Genomic DNA, 23,920 nt, shown 5'->3' with positions numbered 1-23,920 from the left:
AATCTCCTTCATTCCTATACAGTTGTTTTTTTAATTTGAACTGTCTCCAGGCAACCTTACTAATTACTGGCTATATACTTTGTGTTCTCTCTCTTTTAAATGGTGATGGCCACAAATGATGGCTTACATTAAGGGCCTGCATTGTTCTTTGCAGTTCTAGAATCTCTCTCTGCAGTGCCTCTTCATTTCTCTTTACGGAGAATATGGTACTTTAAAAAATGTTTAGATATGCAAATAGACCCTTCAGACAATATCCTTGTATTTGTGCCTTTTCTCTGTTTTACCCCCTCCCCTTCCCAGGGGGGCTTGAGAGCTTTGCCAATTTGCATTTGTCAGGAACTTGACTGTTGTCTTGAAAAAGTGGTAATAAAGAAAGAGCAACTAGATTCTTTTTCTGGTCATTCAGTCTGGAATCTGCTAGTCAAATCAGCCATCAAACTCTTTATACCTTTAAACATTTCCCGAACTTGCGTCTGGTGAATAACCTGTTGGTCTGAAAGTTGCAAAGGAGTTTTGGAAATTTTGAGGCCTCGCTCTTGCCCTACATAAACCGAGCGTGCATTCCAGAACGCATTCTCTATCAGGAAGTTTTAAATATCTGATGTGTTGTGGTTTTGTATGCTTCTTTTCCAAAGTTTAAAACCATGCTCAAGGTGGCTTGCAACATACACACACATACACACACACACACACACACACACACACACACACAAATTGTAAACATAACAAAATGTCAAAAGAGTACACGACTTCCCCCCCTCCCCCCCCCAGAAAAAGTAATCTAAAAATGTCCTGGAAGGACGGGCAGATTCATGCCAGAGGTGTGATGGTCTTTGAAGTAGAGTGGTTCCACTCTGTTTAAAGGTAAAGGGATCTCTGACCATTAGGTCCAGTCGTGACTGACTCTGGGGTTGCGGCGCTCGTCTCCCTTTACTGGCCAAGGGAGCCGGCATATAGCTTCCGGGTCATGTGGCCAGCATGACTAAGCCGCTTCTGGCGAACCAGAGCAACGCACGGAAACGCCGTTTACCTTCCCGCCAGAGCGGTACCTATTTATCTACTTGTACTTTGACGTGCTATCAAACTGCTAGGTTGGTAGGAGCAGGGACTGAGCAACGGGAGCTAACCCCGTTGCGGGGATTCAAACCGCTGACCTTCTGATCGGCAAGCCCTAGGCTCTGTGGTTTAACCCACAGCGCTACCCGCGTCCCTTTTCCCACTCTGTTTTGTCATCCACTAAACAGTCATCGAAAAAGTAGAGTGATGCTTGAAAAGAAAAATGGAATATTGGGAGGGAAAAGTAAAGAGCAGGATGTCCAATCTGGAAGGAACGACTGACTGTAATTGCAAAGCAGGGCACTCTTTGCAGGAAATAAAATAAAACTGCAACATTTTATTGCAGGGTCCTGCTTGAATGCAGGACCCTGTTGAGGGAAGAATGAAACACTGTCACATAAAACAATGAACTCTCATATCTAAATTTAAAGCGTGGTTAGTAGAATAAAACGATTTCAAACCAAAATGAGTTTAGTATGACCTAGCATACTGTGGTTCCCAAGACATTCTTGGGCTGTGGTATTGTTTTGGGGTTTCTTGGTTGAGGAGGGTTTTGGTCATGGCAACCCCAAAACAGGATGATATTCCAGCATCCAAATAAACTTGAGAGGATGTACCCCTCCAGTTGGTCTGTTACATGATCTTGTTGAATGGTCACTTTAAATGTAAAAGTTCATCATTGTTCCACCCGATGTGTATGTCTTTAAGGGGCCAGAGCAAGGGCCAGAGCAAAAATAACGAGACCCAGCTTTACAGCTGTGAAACATAGCAGGTGCTGCTGAGTTGTATTGATTAAGCTGTGTCAGCAATTGGGTGTGGTATATAAGGAGCAGCACCTAGCTCTCCCATTACCCTGGGGGATGGGTTGGTGGTTGGGTCTGGTTTGTTGTTGATGATGTATTTACTGTAAATGGAGTTTTTGTTTTTCTTATTAAAACCTTGTTTAAGTTATTTTTGAGTCCTTTTTTAATGCATGGTCTCCCCAGCAAGCTCTCTGCAGCGCTACCATACTGCAAATAGCCAACAGATCTAGTTGCATGATCATATTTAAACCTGTTAAAACATGTGCTGTTAGCAGATTTGCTATACACGTCTTTGAATGCCGACTTTTATATACAATTTGCTAGGAACTTTTGTTTTGCTTAGTTGTAGAGATACAGTTCGATTAAAATTTGCCAAAACTTCGCACTTGGTTTATATAGCTGGCCGTCTTATGATTTACTTGGTGGTTGATTTTTGTAATAACTCCATGAAGCTTAATCTGCAGCTTGGTAGCTCTCTTTCCTCTCTGATTTTAATACTGTAGCCTAATTTAAACACGGAGCCCACAGGGACATTCTTCTGAAAATGTTTATATGTCTTGAGCATATCCTTAACCTCTCCCTTCCTTTTCTTGCCTGGGTGGAGATGAAGAAATATGAAACATAAATGGATTGTGTCACAGTCAGATAACTTGTGCGCTGTTTCTTAAAGAAAAGAAAAGTGTTCTCCCCTTGAGGGGGAAAACACACTTAGGGAGGTTCCTTTTCATCCAAATGAACTGGATTATTTTTTGAAACAGAGAGAGTTTCCTTTGAAAGAGGTTCTGTAGTGGAACGGCATGCGCCAGATTTCCTCAAGCTGGTGCCATCCTTATCTTTTGGACCACAAATCCCATCTGTGCTGGCTAGGGCTGATCGGAGTTGTAGTCCAAAACACATGGTTGGTGCACAGACTGTGACACTGAGGAGCTCACCTGCCCTGGACAGAAGATTTGGAAGTGGTGTTTTCTCTTTCAGGGGTCACTGGTGAATTTGGACTAAAAATGTGCATATTTGGAATGTTTCAATGTTATGGAAGGACTTGTATCACTGTATTATCATGGGTTACTGAGGTATGATCTTAATATAGAGAATGCCAGCTTTGGAACTTTGGAATTACAGTGGTACCTCGGGTTAAATACGCTTCAGGTTACATACGCTTCAGGTTACACACTTCGCTAACCCAGAAATAGTGCTTCAGGTTAAGAACTTTGCTTCAGGATAAGAACAGAAATCGGGCTCCGGCAGTGTGGCGGCAGCAGGTGGCCCCATTAGCTAAAGTGGTGCTTCAGGTTAAGAACAGTTTCAGATTAAGAACAGACCTCCGGAACGAATTAAGTACTTAACCCGAGGCCCCCTCTTTCTCTCTCTTCTGAACCCTGCTTTGTTAGTGCAACAGAAGACGTTGAAGACCACAACACAGCCCTTGCACTTTCTCAACGCACACAACTGACCTATTTAGTGGGTTATTTAGATTCTTGAGCCTGCGGGTAAATTATTTTATGTGCCCTCTTTCTCTCCAAAGCCAGCCTTGTGTTGAACAGCTCGCCTGGTTGTCACAGGCACCCAGCAATTCCATGCTGGTGAGTGAACTGGCCAGTTCGTTTCTGGGCCAAATTCGAAGTGCGGGTTTTGACCTATAAAGGCTTAAACGGCTCAGGACTGCCATACCTCAAGGACCGCCTCTCTCTATATGAACCTACCTGGACCATGAAATCATAATTTGAGGGCGGCCTTTGTGTGGCTCCTCTACAAGAGGTCCGGACGCTGGCAACATGAGAACTGGCCTTTTCTGCAGTGGTTTCCCGTTTGTGGAATGGTCTCCCCAATGAGACTCACCTGGCACCTTCGCTATGCACCTTTAGGCACCAGGTGAAAACGTTTCTCTTCAACCAGACATTGGGCTGATTAAGATTATATTGCTTTTTAAATGTGTTTGTGGGAGGTGGGGTTATTTATTATTATGTATTTTATGTTCTCATTTTGTATTTTGTTAACCACCCTGGGATAATCGGATGAAAGGGGGTGTAAAGGTAAAGGTAAAGGGACCCCTGACCATTAGGTCCAGTCGTGACCGACTCTGGGGTTGCACGCTCATCTCGCTCTATAGGCCAAGGGAGCCGGCGTTCGTCTGCAGACAGCTTCCGGGTCATGTGGCCAGCATGACTAAGCCGCTTCTGGCGAACCAGAGCAGCGCACGGAAACGCCGTTTACCTTCCCGCCAGAGCGGTACCTATTTATCTACTTGCACTTTGACGTGCTTTCGAACTGCTAGGTTGGCAGGAGCAGGGACCGAGCAACAGGAGCTCACCCCATCGTGGGGATTCGAACTGCCGACCTTCTGATCAGCAAGTCCTAGGCTCTGTGGTTTAACCCACAGCGCCACCCACGTCCCTGAAAGGCGGTATACAAATTAAATTAATAATAATAACAGGAACAATGGAAAAGGTGTTTATTTTTCTTTCTATTTTTAAAAGTTCCTTGGAGGGGGGCGGTTGCTCATTATTCTGACCAACACCGTGGCCTGTGAATGACACAGCAAAGAGGCATTTCTGGAACAGCCTGGGATTTCTTTGTTTAGCGTAGGCAGAGGCTGTTATTTTAGTTAAGTCTTCCTTCTCTGAATATAAAGTGAATGCACACTCCTAGGCACCTCTGCTTCTAGCCTGGAAGTCCCCATTCCTCAAAGCATGGTTGAAAGCAGCAGAACACAGCAGGGAGTTCTTAGATTTATTCAGATGACTCACTCTTTTTCGGGTGTATTAATAATAACATGAGCATTAACTAGGCACTTCCATGCCCTTTAAAAATTATGAAAAATATGGTGATAATGAGTCTATTTTCATTCCCTAGAAACACTAGTGAATCTGAAATCCTTGTTCTAAATTGACACAACGAGTGTGAGGTACGCCAACGAGCCCATTGTGGAGCTTTACCTCTTGCATAGAGTTCTGCTTTAGTCTTGCAACTCAGCTTTGGCAAAGCGCATCCCAGTTTGCTTTGGAAAATCTTGGGGGAAGAAACAATGCATGGAGCCTATTACAGATGTCAGCTCCCCCCAAATGCCACAGAAGCCTTCTAAGATTCCCACCATTCAGCAGGAATGGTATTTGGTACTGGCTAAAGTATTTAAAGTATTTAAAGTATTCCTGCCAACCTAGCAGTTCGAAAGCACGTCAAAGTGCAAGTAGATAATAGGCACCGCTCTGGCGGGAAGGTAAACGGCATTTCCATGCGCTGCTCTGGTTCACCAGAAGTGGCTTAGTCATGCTGGCCACATGACCCGGAAGCTGTATGCCGGCTCCCTCAGCCAATAAAGCAAGATGAGCACCGCAACCCCAGAGTCTGTCACGACGGGACCTAATGGTCAGGGGTCCCTTTACCTTTAAAGTATTTAAATAAACATAAATTATCTAGTTTGTGCTTTAAAGGATATTTAAGATTCCTAATGAGCCAGACAGACAGGACTGTTAATTCTCTGAAGCATGTGTCCCCCCCCCCCCCGATTATTCAGTCTTGTCCACTCTGAATCTGACAGCTGTACCAGAGGCAGAATACAAGCATATCAGTGCAATGATGTCTTTCTGCTCCCATCCTCATTCCACCTCTTTGGGATTTTGTTGTTCCATGACGACCAGAAACATGCACACTGTGGGTGCTAGCTGACAAAGTCATATTCGGGATTTATTTTTGAAATTGGCGGACTTACGTTCCCCATGGCCGGCTTAAGTACATCGAATCAGTTCTTGAGTATGACTTGGTCGCATACCACCCTGTAAATGTTATTGTGTTTATATTGATTGCACGCGTTCTGTGCTCGTGTTTCTTTTAGACATTTTCCAAGGTTAAGCATGTGACATTTGTTCCACGCTCAGAATCTTCGGATCCAAACAGCTGTGGCAACCACTCCCCATAGCAGATGCATAAGGCAGCCTGAACAAATGTCTTTTGACAGCTACCCAGTCCCTTTCTGTGTCAAGCTGGATGTCCAGCCTTGTCCTCTTGTCCTTGCAGTAGCACCTCCTTGAGGGTATATGTGCTTGCTTGCTTGCTTGCGTGTGTGTGTGTGTGTGTGTGTGTGTGTGTGTTGTGAGTAAAAGTGAAATACACCACTTAGATTCCCTAGACTCCTCTTCCACTGCTCTTTGTTGCAAACTAAAGGTGGATCAGACTGGAAAGCTCAGTTAGTTAGAGCGTGGTGCTGATGATGCTAAGGTTGCAGGTTCAATCCCCGTATGGGATAGCTGCATATTCCTGCATTGCATGGGTTTGGGTTGTTGTTGTGGTTGTTGTTGTTGTGGTGGTGGTGGTGGTGTGGTTGTTGTTGTTGTTGTGGTGGTGGTGGTGGTTGTTGTTCTTGTGGTGGTGGTGATGGTTGTAGTTTATTGAATTTATATACCGCCCTATACCTAGAGATTAGATGATCCTCAGGGTCCCTTCCAACTCTGAAACTCTATGGTTCTATAATTCTAGAGCTTATCTACCATTCACCAAATGAAGCCATGGGAAATGTGAACATTTCCCCTGCACTGAAAGATCCCCTTTCTCTCGAAGAGGGGAGATGGGGAAAGGTGCATTTGAGATGTTGTTAAGGAGCCTGGAGAACAGCAAGAGTAAGGTATGTTTTATCAGCTATTGCCATGGCCCCTTGGCTCCACCATCCGGTGGCATGATTTGGCAACCCCAGATGCAAGGGGGGTGGGAGGAAGGAGAAGGTGCTGATGGGGGCACTCCAGGTGGAGGAGAGAGGGACGAGAGAGATCCTTCTGTATTAACTCTAGCTGTCACAGAGGAAGGAGCAGATCTGCTGGCTTCTCTCCATCAGGGATGGTGGAGGACTTTTGACCAGCCAGAGGGAGAGGCTGAACAAGAGGAGGTGGCAACAGACATGGAAGCAGACGGGCAGGAGACAGTCTTGTTGCCGAGAACCTGGCACTGCCTTTGTAGGTGGGAACAAATCCATCTGCCCCAATGGACCAAGCATGTGCAGCAGACTTGTAGGGTGTGGCTTCCATTCAGTTATGAAAATGCTTTCCTTTCTGATGGACCTTGGAATCTTTGATATCTGGATCTGGTGCTTGCTTTTCCACTCTTAGCCTGAATAAAGACCTCTACCTTGTATGCAAGTAGGAGTCAATGCCGTTGTGTTTTGGGATGGGACTCTGGCAGTTACGGTGTTTTAAATAACCCTGTGGAGGGAGGGGAAATCAATTTTAACTTTTGATAATTCATGTGGTTCCTGAGCAAGCCTGCATAATAATTGGTTGCTATAGTAATTAAAGCGTAGTGATTTGCATTAAGAGTCTTTAAATTTGGAAGCATAACCTGAACTCTTAGGAGTCGTACCTTACTTAGACAAGGATGCAGTTGTCAGTTGGGCTCTTGATACACAGGTAAGGACACAAAGTGCCTGGGAGTGCCCAGAAGCTATTACTGATACCTACTAGAAGGAACAGTCTGCCTTCTATATAAGATTAAATGTAAACCTCCATGCTACTTGATTGCTCATCATTTTGAAAACTGAATGTGGCACAGGGAACACAAATTACAAAGATGACCTGATTGAATTCAGTGAATTGCCTGGGTGTGTGAATGCCTGTGATGACAGGCCTGTTCCTACTGATCCCAAGAAGTCCACAATAACAACATACCAACATCTATTGCTCCCTATGTTGGATTTTATAATGCTGGTAGGATATATTTCCCATGATGTGTGTTCTCTTTCATGGAAGACAGCCTTCAACTCAGTGCCCTGATAAAGGACTATGGATGTGACCTGGGTCTCTGTTTGGCTAGCCTTTCTAATAGCTTTTAATAGACAAGGGCCCTCAAATTTTGGCTTGGCTTAACAAAGCAAGCAATTTGTGGTTGCCACTGGCCCCTCTTTTCCCCAAGGTATGTGCATAGAACCTGCAAAAGGAAGGAGTGTTTGCTGGGGTTTTGCAGAAGGCCCAAGCTGTGCTTTGCTGCTGCCACCTTCTGCCTCTCCATCCTGAATTTCTCTCTCTGTGGTGGAGAAAGAGGCTTGACTTATGCTAGAAATGCGGCTGTTTTTATGGAGTTCTGTTGATAGACCAATTCCCCACAAACCTGTCCTATTCGTTCAAAAAGCCATCTTAGGTTTTCTTAAGTGTTTAGTTGTGTGTGTGCATGCACATTTATCTCTTCTCATGTATGCGCACCAGAGTTATTTTAAGGCGGGGTTTCGCTGAAGGTTTCCTGATCTTGTAGTTTTGGTTTTGAACCTAAGGCTTGGCAAACGGGGTTTGCTTTTTAAAAACCTTGTGAAACGCTAACCTGTCACCATTGCCAAGGGCACCAATCCATTGTTGCTCTCCGCTTCTCTGCGGGGAAGAGTTTTACGTGTTTCAAATTCAGCTCTAGGAACAATGCAGTGAAGCAATGCATTTGTGGCATTTTGGGGTTTCCCCCCATATCTCTGAACTTTTAAAGCAATCCCTCAATATAGCAGTAATGAAATGGGGGGGGGGGTTCTTGGTCAAATCTTCATGTGGATATTGCATAATCACAAAAGTACAGTTTTGCTGAGCAGACAGGCGAGCTGTAGGTCTTTGGCCAGTATTTGCAGTGGCGTCATATGGAACACGTCCTTTAAGAAGCCTGGGATTTGAGTCAGCTTGTGGCTTCCTTAAATGTTGGAAGCCCTGTAAGTAAGGATCTGGTTTGCATGACTTAACAAAAATAAATGTGCACTCTCAGCATTTGGTGGTTTTTGAGGGAAAGGGCTGAGATGTCACCGGAAACAATCACATTGCAAGCTTTGGTCCAAGCCGCTGTTAGCCTAGACATTCTTTCCAGATGAGCAAAGTTTGCTTTTTGACCAACTCCTTTTTTCTTCTTCCCCCTTTCTTTTTTCTTTTGTATATGGATATGCATTTGCATAATTTGGAGTCCTGCCATGCACCTACCCAATTTCCTTTTGGAGAGTTTTTTAAAGAACGGTTGGAGATGCAAAGGGGGAATATTTTAGGTCTAGTTAAAGCTGCCGGAATAGGCCAGTGGTTCCATCATCCGTTCCAGATGTCTGCCGTGCAAGAGACCGAGTTTGAAATGGAGAGTGTCGGGTGTGTTGTGTTTTGATGTGGTAGCAGTTAAAACAGCAAAACACCAGACACCAGCATTTGCTACTGAACAGTCCCTGCTGTTTGTTCTAAGTAAACCTGAAATCTTAGATGGGATACTGCTAATCATGTGCAGAGTATTTCTCCACACCCCAAAAACATTGGAGATTTGTGATTTTGTCTGGGCAGACCATAGATTAGAACCTGATATCCTCTTGTTAATGTGCAGAACTCCAGACACATGCTGTGTGTTTAATATATTGATATATTGTTATATAATATATAAATATTATAATTGTCTCTTAAGTGGTTTACAAAAATAACAAAAACTATACAATGAAACTGAGAACTGTGATGCAGTATAAAATGCCCCCAAAGCAAAAATGCAGCATTTTGAAATTGTTTAAGAGTCAGGGACACCTTCCTTCTTCACCCATGGCATGTAGTCAGTCGGCTCACACATACGCATCACATAATGCTTGCAGAAAGGCAGCTGTTACTCCTTTGTGCAATACCTAGGCGCATGTGTGCACTCTACCGCCACGGGTGCATGTGCAGAAGCGGTCCCCCTGGTTGCGGAAACCTCAGGATCCGACTGGAGCTCTGGAATGGATCCTGTTCGCAACCGGAGGTACCACTGTAGTAGCTTAGGAGTTGGATGGTGAGAGACTCTTAAGCTGAGTTTAGAGTTATTCTAGAGTTCATTATTTGATCTGTGGCACCAATGGGTCAGTGTGCTTGGCTGTTAACTAGAAGGTTGTTGGTTGAGTCCAACCAGGGACAGTTGTGGACTAGATGACCCTTGGGGTCCCTTCCAAGTCTACAATTCTGTGATTCAATGCTCCAGAAAAAATCTTTTTGAATTCGTTTTTAATGAGATGATGGAAAAATTGCTACTTTAGCTCCGAGACGTCTAGAATGTCCATGGCATTGATGGATGATGCAGCCATTTCATTGTGTTCATTTTGGGGTCACTTGTGCCTTTTATTTATTCTGAAGCTGGGGAAAGCAAAACCTTTCTTCCTTTGCCTTTGTTTGTAGACATGTCTCATGGGAACAGCCATCCAAGTCCCAGAGCTAATTTGTAGAGTTCAGCTCAGGTTCAGAATTCTCTCTGTGCCTCTCTGCTAACGCCCGCATAAGACTCTGTTGTTGGATGGGCTGAGGTATCTCAAAAAGTTCTTTATGCTCGAATGAGCCCGTAGTTCTGCATGCGGTGTTCATAGAATGTCTTAAAACATATTAGTGTATGCGAGGATGTGGTCTTGACAGTGAAGAACAGTGGAATGCCCTTTCTCATGAGCCCTGTTTAAAGGAAGGAAGTCTTTTTGTAAAAGAAACATTTTAAAATTTTAAAATAAGTAAATGGCATGCTCCCTAACTTAAACATTTCTTAATATTAAAGCTCACAGGATATGATGGAGAATCCCTTACTGTTGTGTTTGTAAAGTTGTTGATGCTTAGGTGCTGCCTGGGGGCTTCACAAAGGCAGCTAGACTGGTGACTGGGAGTGGCCGCCGAGACCATATAACATCGGTACTGAAAGACCTACATTGGGTCCCGGAACGTTTCTGAGCACAATTCAAAGTGTTGGTGCTGACCTTTAAAGCCCTAACCAGCCTTGGCCCAGTATACCTGAAGGAGCGTCTCCACCCCAATCATTCAGCCAGGACACTGAGGTCCAGCTCTGAGGGCCTTCTGGCGTTTTTGTCCCTGCGAGAAGTGAGGTTACAGGGAACCAGGCAGAGGGCCTTCTCGGTAGTGGCGCCCGCCCTGTGGAACACCCTCCCATCAGATGTCAAGGAAATAAACAACTATCTGACTTTTAGAAGACACCTGAAGGCAACCCTGTTTAGGGAAGTCTTTAATGTTTGATGTTTTATTGTGCTTTTAATATTCTGTTGAGAGCCACCCAGGGTGGCTGGGGAAACCCAGCCAGATGGGCGGGGTATAAATAATAAATTCTATTATTATTAATTTATTATCTACCGGTTACATTTTTATTGATATCATTATCATTATCCATCTCGTTGGCTGCTGTGAAAACAAGATGCCATGCAAATGGACATTTCGTTTGATCCAGCATAGTTCTTTTGTTCGTCGTTCCAGGGAACTCCTGGAGTACCTGAAAACTTCTTAGGGATTACTACTGGATCTTACCCTGAAATTGCATAGCCAGAGGGTTATATTGAGAGCATTCCACAGAACAGGGGTGGGCAGACTCCAGGCTTGTTGAATCTATTTCATTTTTGCTAGAACTCCCAAGAATTTGCCACCCAGTACCAGGTGCTAAAGATACACAGATGGCATTAAGGTACCGAGTGCCTCTGAACACTTTTGGAGCCCAGGAATTTGTTTATATTAGCAGAACTGAACTGACCTCACAGTCCTTTCACATACAAGACCACACCATAGCTTTGCTGCTATGGAAGAGTTGGGACCCCTTAGGCCTCTCTATTGCAAATGATCTATCAGTAGATCCCAAACCTCCCTTCTACCCACTCCTACTGTGGTTCACCCTTAAACCTCATCATCATCCGAAGGGAACTACCAATCCTGGCCACATAATATAGCTGGGCATCCTAAAACATGCTCCAGAATCTTCTGAAACTCACAGCTGTCCTTGGGTAGGCCAAGGGTTTCATAGAGCTAAAGAATTTTAGGTGACACCTCATAAGAAGTGCTTGAGGGATGGTTGTTCTTCCTCTTTTATAGATGGAGAACAGAAAGTGAACAGCTGAGTGCACCTGTTTATAGGAGGATAAATGTGACTAATTGAGGATTTTAATCCAGGCTTTCTTTACTCTAGTGCTGCTTCCCATTCTTTGGCAAGCAGTTTTGCATTTCTGAGTGTTCGGCTGAGTCTCCAGTCCTGCGAGGTGGCGGAAATGGTCATGTCCCATGAAGGTCTACCAGGACTAAGTGGTCAGGGGGAAGGGCTGTGGCTTGGAGATGAAGCACATGCGCTGCATGCAAATGGTCCCAGGTTCCATCCTGGCATCTCCAGGGACGGGACACCCCTGTCTGCAACCCCCTGCCAGTCAGTACAGAAACATTACTGAGCCAGATGGAGCAATGGCCTGTCTTGGTATAAGGCAGATTTATCAGTTCCTATGTCGTGTTTTTCTGCTATATATGGGTTCTGTCAATTTGTGATACACCCCATCAACCGTATGTTGCAGCCTGCCAAGTGAGAGGCCATCCCCTTGTTTTTCAGCCTCAGTAAAGCTGCAAAACCAGGAGGTATATGGAGCCTTCAGGGCAACTTCATCCATGGCTGATGGCCTCTGGATCATAAGCTGCACAGCCATGTTTATGCTTCCTGGGAAAGTCAACATTGTCCCTGCGATTGCCAAGACAGACTAGCATTCCAGCTTGCTTCTTCCTTCCATTAGCGCCCATAATGGCTGTTTGATCAATTTGAGCATAAGCTGCATTAAGCCTCTTATGTGGCGCTTATGCCACCTTTTGCAGTTTGATCTTCATGCTATTTAAGTTATTTTAATTCAAGTCATCTCACTTGTTTACCCAGTTCTCTCTATGTGTTTATGCGGGGGGTGGGGGTGGGGGTGTCAACTAGTTGCCATCAGTAAGTTGCCTCTCCCTCTGTTGTCTTGTATAGCAAGCAACAACTCTCGGCGCTTAAACAAAATAAAACACTGTGCATCTGAATATATACTGTGATCCAATGAAGCATTTCTTAGAATAAGTGTCCCTTCCAAGCAGACATTTTTCTGCTATGAGAGCACACACCATGTGTTAGAATCCAAACTGTACATGTTCTCACCATTTAGCAATTCAGTTTTCAGTAGCTTGGTTTTTCTATGACCAAATAGATTGCTTTTGCATTATGACGTATACTATACAGTGCAACAGGGAAGAGGGAAAAAAATCTCTGAAGGGCAGTTGTGAAAGTGGATGTGTATATGTAAAAATGAAGGCGGTCCATGTGTCAATTCTCTGATCTGTGAAGTCTCAATAAAACTTGGTTTTCAGTTCAGCTTTTTTTTAGAGAAAAGAGAGCAAGACAGGCACAGAACTGCTTTAATAAATTCTCTAAAAAGACAGCTCTTTGGAAAAAATCAGGTGATATATTTGAGTTTGCTTTCATTTCAGATAAGGCACAACAGTTAATATTTTTACAAAAGCCCAGGGCTCACCCCTCTCTCCCCGCCAAGCAGTGTCCAGAGCGCATGGGGTCACAGGTGTCCCTTTGGAGAATAGATGACACAGCGGAGACTCTTGTCATTTAAGAAATAGGGTATATACGCCTATTTGTACCTTTAGTTTGCATGGAGGGAGTCCAGATCTTACAGTATGGCTCAAATCAGTGTAGGGAACCTTTCTTTGTGTCTTCCTCCAATATGGATCTCAGCCCTTCTTCCTCCTACTTCCTAGAAGCCCCCCCCCCCAGTTGTTACCCTGGCAACCTTTGAAATCTGGTCACACCTGGTGCAAGAAGTTCCATTGTCTTGTTAATGACTCTCTTAATGGCCCCAGTTTGGCCAGGCTACCCAGGAATTCCTTTACAGCTTATATTCTCCTTTCATATCACAAATAACCCCAAATCCTAGCATTTATTCATTTTAGCGTTTAGGGGAAACACTCCCCCCCCCCCCCCGCCCAAGTTCTGTAACAATACTAAGCACTAGTTGCTAGCGAATTAGCAGAGTTTAAATCCCATCATTTTCATTTCCAGGAGTTCCAAATGTTTTTCAACTTCCAACTCCCCTCAGCAATATCCAGCGTAGCCAAGGGTTAGGAATGATGGGAATTGGAGTTGGGTAGCCCAGTGTAAAAAAGTTTTCAGTGCCCATTCAGCTGGGGTCACTTTTGCATGTGGCACTGAAATAAACCAAATTCCCACCAGAACATGAATGTTTTCTCATATGCCATTCAATTAATTCAGTGGGGCTGGTGCTGGCTGCTTGACTGCCCAGGATTTGTTCTGGCCATGGGGTTAGATCAGCCTTCTTGCCATGCCTCTGTGACTTTTTTTTTTAAGTACTTAATACTTCACCTTTTCAGTCAAGTAGCACCCAATAGGGCCAACATGAATTACACTTTCTCTCTGTGCAGGTATTGGGAACAAACCCTTTGCTGAATTTCAAAACGGAGCGAATAGAAAAGAAATTATAAACTTCACATAACCTTCTGCCTGAATCCTGAGGGGTGTGTGTGTGTGTGTGTGTGTGTGTGTGAGAGAGAGAGAGAGAGAGAGAGAGAGAGAGAGAACAACAATCTAAAGTTGGCATACCTGTGGAGGAAGATGCTTTAAAAGTACAGTAATGGCAGACCTCATTGTTCAGTAGCTGCTGTGGTATGCAAAGAAAGACTACTGGTTAAAAAAGGAATAAAGGGGAAGACAGTATCTCTGGTACAACTTCAGGCCCCTTTCCCCCTAACACCACATGAATTAGTTTCTTGCCATCTTTTACCACAAGTGATGAGTATGTTTGAGAGATCCTTTATTGAATGTCCAGGGAGATTGAAGTGTTCTCCTACTGGCTTCTCTGTCTTGTGATTCCTGATGTCAGATTTATGTCCGTTTACGTCCAGACCAACACGGCTACCTGCCTGTGTCTTAATATGGTCCAGGTAGCTTCCAGCTAAAACAATAAATCGTTCAAGGTTGGCCTTGGGTTATCAGACCTGGGAGTTTGTGGTGAAAGGCAGGTAACAAATCTAATTCATAATAACAGTAGGCACCACAGCCAGAGGACTGCTTCTTTGACCCTGCAGTCTTTGAGCCATCTCCTGGGGTTCTGTGGTGAGGAATAAATACTCCGTTGTATAGAGTGGGAGAACTCTAGCGCATGCCAGTCTCACGCTTTGCCAGCTCAGTTGGTAGAGGCTCAGTGGTTTAGACCACAGCGCCACCCTCATCCCACAAGTGACTAATAGGTAAAGGTAAAGGGATCCCTGACCATTAGGTCCAGTCATGACCAACTCTGGGGTTGCGGCGCTCATCTCGCTTTACTGGCTGAGGGAGCCGGCGTACAGCTTCCGGGTCATGTGGCCAGCATGACTAAGCCGCTTCTGGCGAACCAGAGCAGTGCACGGAAACGCCATTTACCTTCCCGCTGGAGTGGTACCTATTTATCTACTTCCACTTTGATGTGCTTTCGAACTGCTAGGTTGGCAGGAGCTGGGACCGAGCGATGGGAGCTCACCCCGTCGTGGGGATTTGAACCACTGACCTTCTGATCGGCAAGTCCTAGGCTCTGTGGTTTAACCCACAGCGCCACACGCATCCCTTAAGTGACTGATAGCCTGGTGCAAAATGCACCCAGCGCCTGGCAAATTTTGAACGCTGCTTCTAGCGCCATCTGTGCTCTGGACAATGAGTCAGCCACGTCTTACTCATTTTCATGGCTGCCCTGTTTTAACCCTCAGAAAGTAAGAAATCTCAGTGAGTCATTGCTCCTTTACTGTTTCTGACATTGGCTGCTCCTCTCCTCCCCCCCTCTGAATTACGACTGCAGGGTGATTTGTTGGGATTAGCTACTGGTTGCTGCAGGAGTGGGTATATTCAATTTCCTTTTGAGAATCAATAACTTGAATTATGAGTGCATTTAAAAACCCCAAATAGGGTAGGTCAGCTTGGAAAGACAGCTCTCTTGGTGCCCTTAGTTACAAGCATGCAACAGAAATAATTAAGTTGCTCCTCTTTTAATAGCACTCTAAATAAAATATATTGCCTGAAGTAGACCCCTAACATTCCTGTCCTGTCTTTATAACTTGGGCAGCATAAAGTATTCCAGCTCTGACCACTTCAGTGCAGACAAAACGAGTGATATTAACTCTCTACTTTTGCCTGCAAGCTGGAAAAAACCAATAACAGTAGGAGCTGTCCACTTGTTATTGCTTTCCTTTGAATAAGGAAATGTGGAGGATGTTGGTTTTGAATGGGACATGCAATTCTCAAGTTTTTCTGGCCGAGGGGAAAAAAAGAGTTCACTGCCTATGCTGCTTGTTTTTTGTGCACTTGGTTTTATTTAGTATTTTTTGGAGGAGGGGAAGAGATTAAATGGTTGCTGTTATCTCCCTTTAGTAATTGAACATATGCAACCTTCAATATTGAGGACTGCTAGGCCAGGGTGAACAATGTACCCAAAAAGCTTGCATCTCTTTGTGCCTATCAGTACTGCCAGTATTTTTTGGGGGGGGGGGGCAGGGAGGTAAGTAGCCATCACCTTTTAGGCTTCAAAGGCTTCTATGAATGTGAATGTTAAGCCACACCAGCGAGTGAAAATTGCTTGCCAAACAAAATCCACTTATTCACTGTGGGTGGCTTCCTGTTGTTAATCAATAGCGTCTTACCCTTATCTCCAGCAGATCCTGTAACAGCAATTAAAGCAGATCACTGTTGCATTCTAGTGTGTGCAACCTTTGGTCTTTACCCCACAGGGTATTGTCCTGGGGCACTTTAAAGGGGTTCATTTCTTTAGGGCGAGAAAAGGCAAAAATATGGTCTCCATAAAAGATTTGCCCATCTTTCCCTTTTTCTCTCCCACTGCTGCCCCACTTTTAACACTCAATGTGTGTTTTGGGCAGTGCAATATGTGGACCGAGTCCTGCTGCTCTAACTTAGCTGATGGCCATTCCATCATATGGAAACTCCTCTGGTGCTCTGTGCACAATGCTGTGTTATAAAAGAAAAAATTGTGCAGAAGTTGAAGCTCCTGGTGCTTGTTTTCAGTGCCCTTGTGCTTCTTTTCTAAGTTGTACTGGTTGACCCCTACAAGACCTGCAGTATAGGTGCTCTCTAAACATCAAAATGTTTAATTTTGTAGCTGTTGCTAATGATGGTTTGGCAGCAAGTTGCAGGCGACTCTGGGGTTGCGGCGCTCATCTCGCTTAACAGGCCGAGGGAGCCGGTGTTCGTCCGCAGACAGTTTTTCTGGGTCATGTGGCCAGTATGCCTAGGCCGCTTCTGGCACAACGGACCACCAAAGCCAGAGCAGCGCATGGAAATGCCGTTTACCTTCCCACCAGAGTGGTACCTATTTATCTAATTTTTGGGGGCGTGCTTTGGAACTGCTAGGTTGGCAGGAGCTGGGACAGAGCAACAGAAGCTCACCCTGTTGCGGGGATTCGAACCGCGTTAACCTTCTGATCGGCAAGCACAAGAGGCTCAGTGGTTTAGACCACATCTCCACCCGCACCTTAGAGACCAACTAAGCTTGTTCTGGGTATAAGCTTTTGTGTGCATGCGCACTTCTTCAGATACACTGACGCAGAAGTCACCAGACCCTTATATATAGTGTGAGGGTGGGGTTTTTCTCAGAAGGGTAGTAGGAGATGGGTGATTGATTCAATGGGTATGGTAAATCTGTTGATGACTGTAATTAGTCCTACAGGAAAAAGCAAGGGATGGTACGCAGATGACCAAAAAAAGCTTTAGCATATGTAATGAGACAAGAATCCAATATCTCTATTCATATGAGGTCTCTCCATAGTTTTCAGTTTAGTAATAAGTTGTAATTCAGCAACTTCTCTTTCAAGTCTATATCTGAACTTCTTTTGTAATAAGACAGCTGCTTTGAGATCCTGTACTGAATGTCCTGGGAGATTGAAGTGTTCTCCTACTGGCTTCTGACGTCAGATTTATGTCCAGACCAACACGGCTATCTACCTGTGTCTTAATATGGTCCAGGTAGCTTCTAGCTAAAACAATAAATCGTTCAAGGTTGGCCCAGGGTTATCAGACCTGGGAATTTGTGATGAAAGGCAGGTAACAAATATAATTAATAATAACAGTAGGCATCACAGCCAGAGGACTGCTTCTTTGACCCTGCAGTCTTTGAGCTATCTCCTGGGGTTCTGATGTGGTCCAAGACATCCATCCTCTCATGCGGATTGAGAAACCAGTTGTGCAAAGTCCTGGAGTTCATGGGACTATTTTGTGTGCATAGATTATCTCCTCCCCCCCCCCCCCGCCCAATTGTTCATGGGATTGGGGTTTGTAGAAAGCAAAATGTGAAGCTCCATAAACTGCTGTGTGTTTTTTAAGCTGTAGGGCCCTGTGAACCTGCGGGTTCTCACGACGGCCTTCATTTTGTCTCGCTGTCTTGCGCCTTTTGAGCCATGTTTGAAAGAGGAAAGCTTCCCCTTTTTTTACTGATAAAAGCTGCTTGCTGTTTCCATTTCAGGAAAGCCCCACAGCATTGGCAACTCTGAACGGATTCAGCTCTCAGGAATGTACAATGTTCGAAAAGGGAAAATGCATTTGCCGGTCAACAGATGGACAAGACGCCAAGTTATCCTTTGCGGGACGTGCCTAATTGTATCATCGGTGAAAGAGAGCCAGACTGGAAAGATGCATGTGCTCCCCTTAATCGGTGGAAAGGCAAGTGAACCACTCGGTTACTCTGCATATATGGTATACCAGAAATAATTAACCAGATCCTGTAAAAGTTTCCCATTGGGCGTAGATCTGGCTACACAGCATTTCCATTTGGATCCTAATGGGAGTGGGGTGGTGAGATTTTCAGTTGCACTATACTATTTCTTCTCTTCATGTTCTGCTAAATTATGTACATGAATTGCTTTAAGAAGCCATGTTCATTTTGAATTTTTAATTTCTTTTCTGTGTATCTCTGACTTCGTTGCAGAGGCTTTGTTGCCATAATACTGTCTAAAAGTCTGTGCGTCATCATAGTGCCTTGGAAATGGCACCTTCTGATCTTACGGCGGCCTAGTGATATAATGTTTAATGGGTTGGCGTCATGGGTAGCGCCGTTATTTTCCAGCCCAGAATCTTTGAGTTGATTTCCAGGTTGGGGGGGTCTTGAGCTGTGACCTGAACAAGCAACTCTTTGACCCTGACAATGAAGGGCAACAGGCAAAACACACTGCTCTGTTGACCCGACAGAGTCGGAGGCTTGTTGTGCCTAGTCAATAACAAAGGCGTCCTGTTTTCTGCCACTGCTTTGACAACTCTGTTCCTCTCTGTGCTGAAGAGGCTCTGAGGCTTAAGAAAGCAGTTAAGTCACTAGGCTATCTTCATCTTCAGGAACTCCTTGTTAAAGCCTGCAGCCCTCCCAGAAGTATTTGGGCTACAACTCCCATGATCCTTGAGAGTTGGCCATGCTGTCTGAGGCTAATGGGAGTCCCAGCATCATCTAAGAGTGGACCACATGTTCCTTGTGCCTGCTCTAAAGGCATGGCAGGAGAGAGGTTGTGTTATGAGTAACTGGTGATCTCATTAGCACTACCAATTTAACCTGACGGTCAGTTCATTCACCACCACAGTCAATTTTTAAAAATTGCTAGATAAAGAATCAAATGAGCAATTCAAATAACCGTTTCACCTTTGCAAAATTGTAATCACTTTGAATGCAAGAGCTCGATGGCAAAATGTTGTCTTGCTTGTGCTCAGCAAATTGGTGGTAATTGCAAGCATTCCAGTGCAAAAAAGCAGTGTTGTGCAGAAGGCAGTGAGGATACTTATTTTCATTCGTTCTTTGGCTTACTTCATTTCTTGTTACACATGCAAGGAGTTGGATATGTTCGCATTGTTTCATTTTTTTCAAAGCAACTTTTAAGAATTCAACTATCAATTGGGTTGTAAAGCCCTGAAATACATAATGTATCTGCTGGTCCGTCTTGTGCTCTCCAGCCATTAATATTTCCCTTTATACCTCTGCACACCTTCCTTGCACACCCTCTCTGAATCTTTGGGTAGATCTTGGCTTTCAAAAGGCATGTGAAATTGTTGTTTCTAAGCAGTCCAGGCAAAATAAGTTGAGTGGGCTGCTAATGGGCAAATGGAATCATGCATTAAGAATTACAGTCTTGCAAAACAGCTGCCCAAAGGTTTGTTTAAAGGTTTGCAAAAAAAGAAAAAAAAAAGAAAAAGGTTTTGTATCTTTCATCCAACTTTTAATTTTGGTTTTGGGGAAGGAAAGAAATCCAAGAATGACAGAAATAACCAATTCAATACAACACAACTGAACAATTCAGATGGTCCACCTTTTCTCACTAGAAGCGGTCACATCCCAGTAGTAGCTATTTTAAAATTATTTGCTTGAATAGAATTTATTAAAAGTTTTAGCAGGGACTGCAAGGCAGCCCACACTGGCAAATTAATTCTACTTTGTATGCTTCAGTGTGTAAACAGCAACTCGTACTGAATTGGATAAAGGCTATAATGCATGAGTCAATTTACACTGATATGCATGTGTTTAATCTGATTTAGACCTATGGACTTGAATGAAATTTAACACAGCAGCCTTAATGGTCATTAAATCACTGTGTTAAATAGTAGCATTTTGTTATTACTAGTCTGTACAGTGGTACCTCAGGTTAAGTACTTAATTCGTTTTGGAGGTCTGTTCTTAACTTGAAACTGTCCTTAACCTGAAGCACCACTTTAGCTAATGGGGCCTCCTGCTGCTGCCGCGCCGCCGGAGCACGATTTCTGTTCTCATCCTGAAGCAAAGTTCTTAACCCGAGGTACTATTTCTGGGTTAGTGGAGTCTGTAACCTGAAGCGTATGTAACCCGAGGTACCACTGTATTCTCTATATCTGGCTTAACAACTTCCAATCTTTGGCCACATCTTCTTCCTTCTCCTCACATACCCTTGCATATTCTTTCTAGGATTATTATTATTATTAATACCCCACACCCACTCTGAGCGGTTCCCAGCAAACATAAAACATAATAAAACATTAAAAACTTCCCTATACAGGATTGACTTCAGATGTCTTCTAAATGTTGTATAGTTATTTATTTCCTTGAAATCTGATGAGAGAACATTCCACAGGGCAGACACCACTACCAAGAAGGCCCTCCATCTGGTTCCCTGTAACTTTACTTCTCGCAGAACCACCAGAAGGCCCTCAGAGCTAGATCTCAGTGTCCGGGCTAAATGATGGGGGTAGAGATGCTCCTTTGGGTATACAGGGCTAAGCAGGGTTTAACTAACTACAACCCTTATTGGATGGCAGCTGGTAATGAGAACCACAGCTCCCAGCATCCACACCGGTGCCATTCTAGAAATACAGTTGCTTAAGTGTTTCCTTAGAAACACAGGGATGGGGCACCTGTGGACTCCAGGTTTTGCTGGTATCCCACCAGTCCCAGTTAGCATGGCCAAAAGTCATGATTGATGGGATTGCAACAGGAGCACCTGTCCCATCCTGTTTTTCAGGGTCAATCAACCCTCCGTCGGTGATATGAACAAGCAGGTATACTCTGCAGATGGCCAAGGGCAGCATGAACCCTGAGTGCACCGACTTCTCCCAGAGGGTTAGCCTGGGCCAACGATGCCTGAGTCACGGCAAAAGTGTGTGCTAAATGCCTAATGTAATGGCTGGCAAAAGTGTATGACTCACTTCTTCACATCCAGAGGACTTAAGCTGTGAAAAACTCTTGTATACTAGCACCTTCACTTGGGTGCAGAATATAGGTAATGATGATGATAATAATAATAATAATAATAATAATAATAATAATAATAATAATCATAATAGATTGATTGTACTCCATCCATCTGACTCAGTTGCCCCAGCCACTCTGGGTGGCTTCCAACAGGATATACAGAAACACAACAGAGCATCGTACATGAAAAGTTTCCCGATATAGAATCAGATTTCTTCTAAAAGTGGTGTCATTGTTTTTCTGTTTGACATCTGATGGGAGGGCGTTCCACAGGGCGGGTGCCACTGCCAAGAAGGCCCTCTGCTTGGTTCCCTGTAACTTCACTTCTTGCAGCGAGGGAACTGCCAAGATATCTGATTATTTTGTATCCACAAACACGTGAATTCACCACCCCCCTTTCTGCCACCAAGGAGAACAAATCTGCCCCCACAGACCCTTGTGTTTAGTGTTTCTTTCAAACTCTCTGCAAGTCTAATAAATCTAGTTGTTACAACAGTGTTTCCCTGCCAGAAGCAACCAGCAATGTGTGCAAACTCGTACAGAATGGCATGGCATAACTTGAGTTGTGGGTGTGTGGAGGGGAAGACTCGGTATGGAACAGCTGTTCTTTGGAGGCAGTCCATGTTCTTTGAAACGTGTAGATGTGCCCTGACACTTCACAATGTGTGGAGCTCTGTGATTTGTCAAAACAGTCCTTCATAGTTATGGGTAGATCTAAATTGCTTTAGTTGGAAAGATTTACACATTGCATTTGAGTCTTCCCTGGAAATTATTTGGTTTTTTTTTTTAATTATTATTATTTTAAAAATGGTTCTAGTCTTACGAGATGTAGGAAGAAAACTCTTACTTGCAGGAAGCCTTGTTCATTTAAACAAATGCTTTAAGAGAGGATAAGAGCTCTGTTTTATGCAGTTTTGGAAACTAGGGGGAAAGCCAGAATTCTTTCAGGAGCATAGCTGTCAACCGTCCCTTATTTGGTGGGAAAGTCCCTTATCCCAGCTCTGTGTCCCGCTGCTGTCCCTTATTGATGATGTCCCTTAAATTTCCCGGGTTTCAAAGGAAGCAGCTCCTCTCCCTCCCTCCCTGCCGGCCAGGGAGGAGGGAGGCTCCAACTGTGTTGCTTGGCTGCCTTGCTCACCCAATAAGGAGTCTTAAGAATGACTGGGGGGGTGGAGCTTGCATGCCTTGTGCCGATCAAATCGGCTGCGTTGCCTGGGGACTCGCCTTTGCTCAGCGCTTCCCAGCGGAGAGGTGACAGTGGTTTTCCTTGCTGCATCCCCTTTGCCGGGTTGCTGCGCTGTGGGAACCACCGCTTGAGGCTTCCTTTGGCTGCTGGCTGGGCTATCTGCCTTTGGCTCGGAGGGGCTCAGAAGTTGAACTTACCTGTGATCGGAAAATCCCTTATTTTGGCTGCTGATCCCTTATTTTCGAGGCTGCTGGTCCCTTATTTTCAAATCTGTAAGTTGACAGCTATGTTCAGGAGTATTTAATGTATCTTGTAAAGGCACTTAAAAGCACCAACTAAACCTTTTATTGAGATTTCTCTGCAACAGATTTATCAGCATTCCCCACCCCCACCCCATACATTAGCAGCACACGCTATACTTCATGCACCCCAGCAGTTTTGCATATCAGCTGCTCTGTTTCCCTCAAGAAGGGTGTGGTGAATCTAAGAGGCAGAATGGTGTTGACAACTTGCTAATTAAAAGATCTTGCTATAAATCTGAAACGAGGTATTAAGAACTGTGACCTTGTGCTTTCAGACCCACTTGGCCTCCTAATACTTCCTGGTTCCATAGAGGTATCTAAATTGACAAGTGTAATCCTTTGAGGGTTTACCCAAAAGGAAGTCCCATTGTATTCAGTGGGGCTTAATTCCAGGCAAATATGGATAGCATTGCAGCCTGCATGGCATCAAACATTTTTGCATAATTATGTGGATCTTGAAAACTCTTACGCTTAACAAGTCCAAATGAATGGAGTCTGGATGATTTAGGATGGCGTTCTCGGCTTACTTTGGCCTCAACAACATAGCCACTCTGGGAACTGTGTAACGTTAAATGTTGTATACATCGCTTTTCTGTCATACTGGAAGTCTTTGAGTCTTTTTTTGAGTCTTGATTCGGTTGGATGCAAAGCAGCTCTGGTCCTTCAAGAGTGAGGATTTCTGCTTCTCTGATGGGACTCCATCTCCCTCACTCTGTGCACCCCCTAAATCTCTTCTTTGAGGTTTCCCTAACCCTCTGGAGCAGATCTGGGGAGGAGGGCAGGGGGAGAAGATTGGGGGGAAGTCCCGTTGCACAGGAGGAAATCCTTGCAGGACCCTTTAGTTTAGCACCGCTGCTGGTTAATTCAGAGGCTCCGCTTCCATCTTTTAAAAGTATTGTTAGTATTTAAATATTGCCTTTCGTTTCAAAAAGAAAAGTCAGGATGGTTCACAAGCAAAAGCCAACTGCAAAATAGCAAGTATAAAACCAATCTATTAAAAATATAACTACCCCTAATTGAAATACACAGTAAAGCAATTTAATCAAAAATAGTTGAATATACTCATATTGGGTTTTGTATTTTTTCCAATCCTTTCCCCCCTCCC

General features: G+C 44.3%; 1 protein-coding gene across 1 annotated transcript in view; it reads left to right on the top strand.

Moving 5' to 3' along the window:
* PHLPP1 (PH domain and leucine rich repeat protein phosphatase 1) overlaps positions 1-23,920 on the top strand; it is a 161,175-nt gene that overhangs the window by 66,654 nt on the left and 70,601 nt on the right. The window contains 1 exon segment of the mRNA XM_028737876.2: positions 18,094-18,290. Within this exon segment, the coding sequence (XP_028593709.2) occupies positions 18,094-18,290 (197 nt within the window).

This window comes from Podarcis muralis, chromosome 8, assembly GCF_964188315.1.
Source record: "Podarcis muralis chromosome 8, rPodMur119.hap1.1, whole genome shotgun sequence".
Classification (NCBI taxonomy): Eukaryota; Metazoa; Chordata; class Lepidosauria; order Squamata; family Lacertidae; genus Podarcis; species Podarcis muralis.
This window is presented reverse-complemented; position numbering and strand designations above follow the sequence as displayed.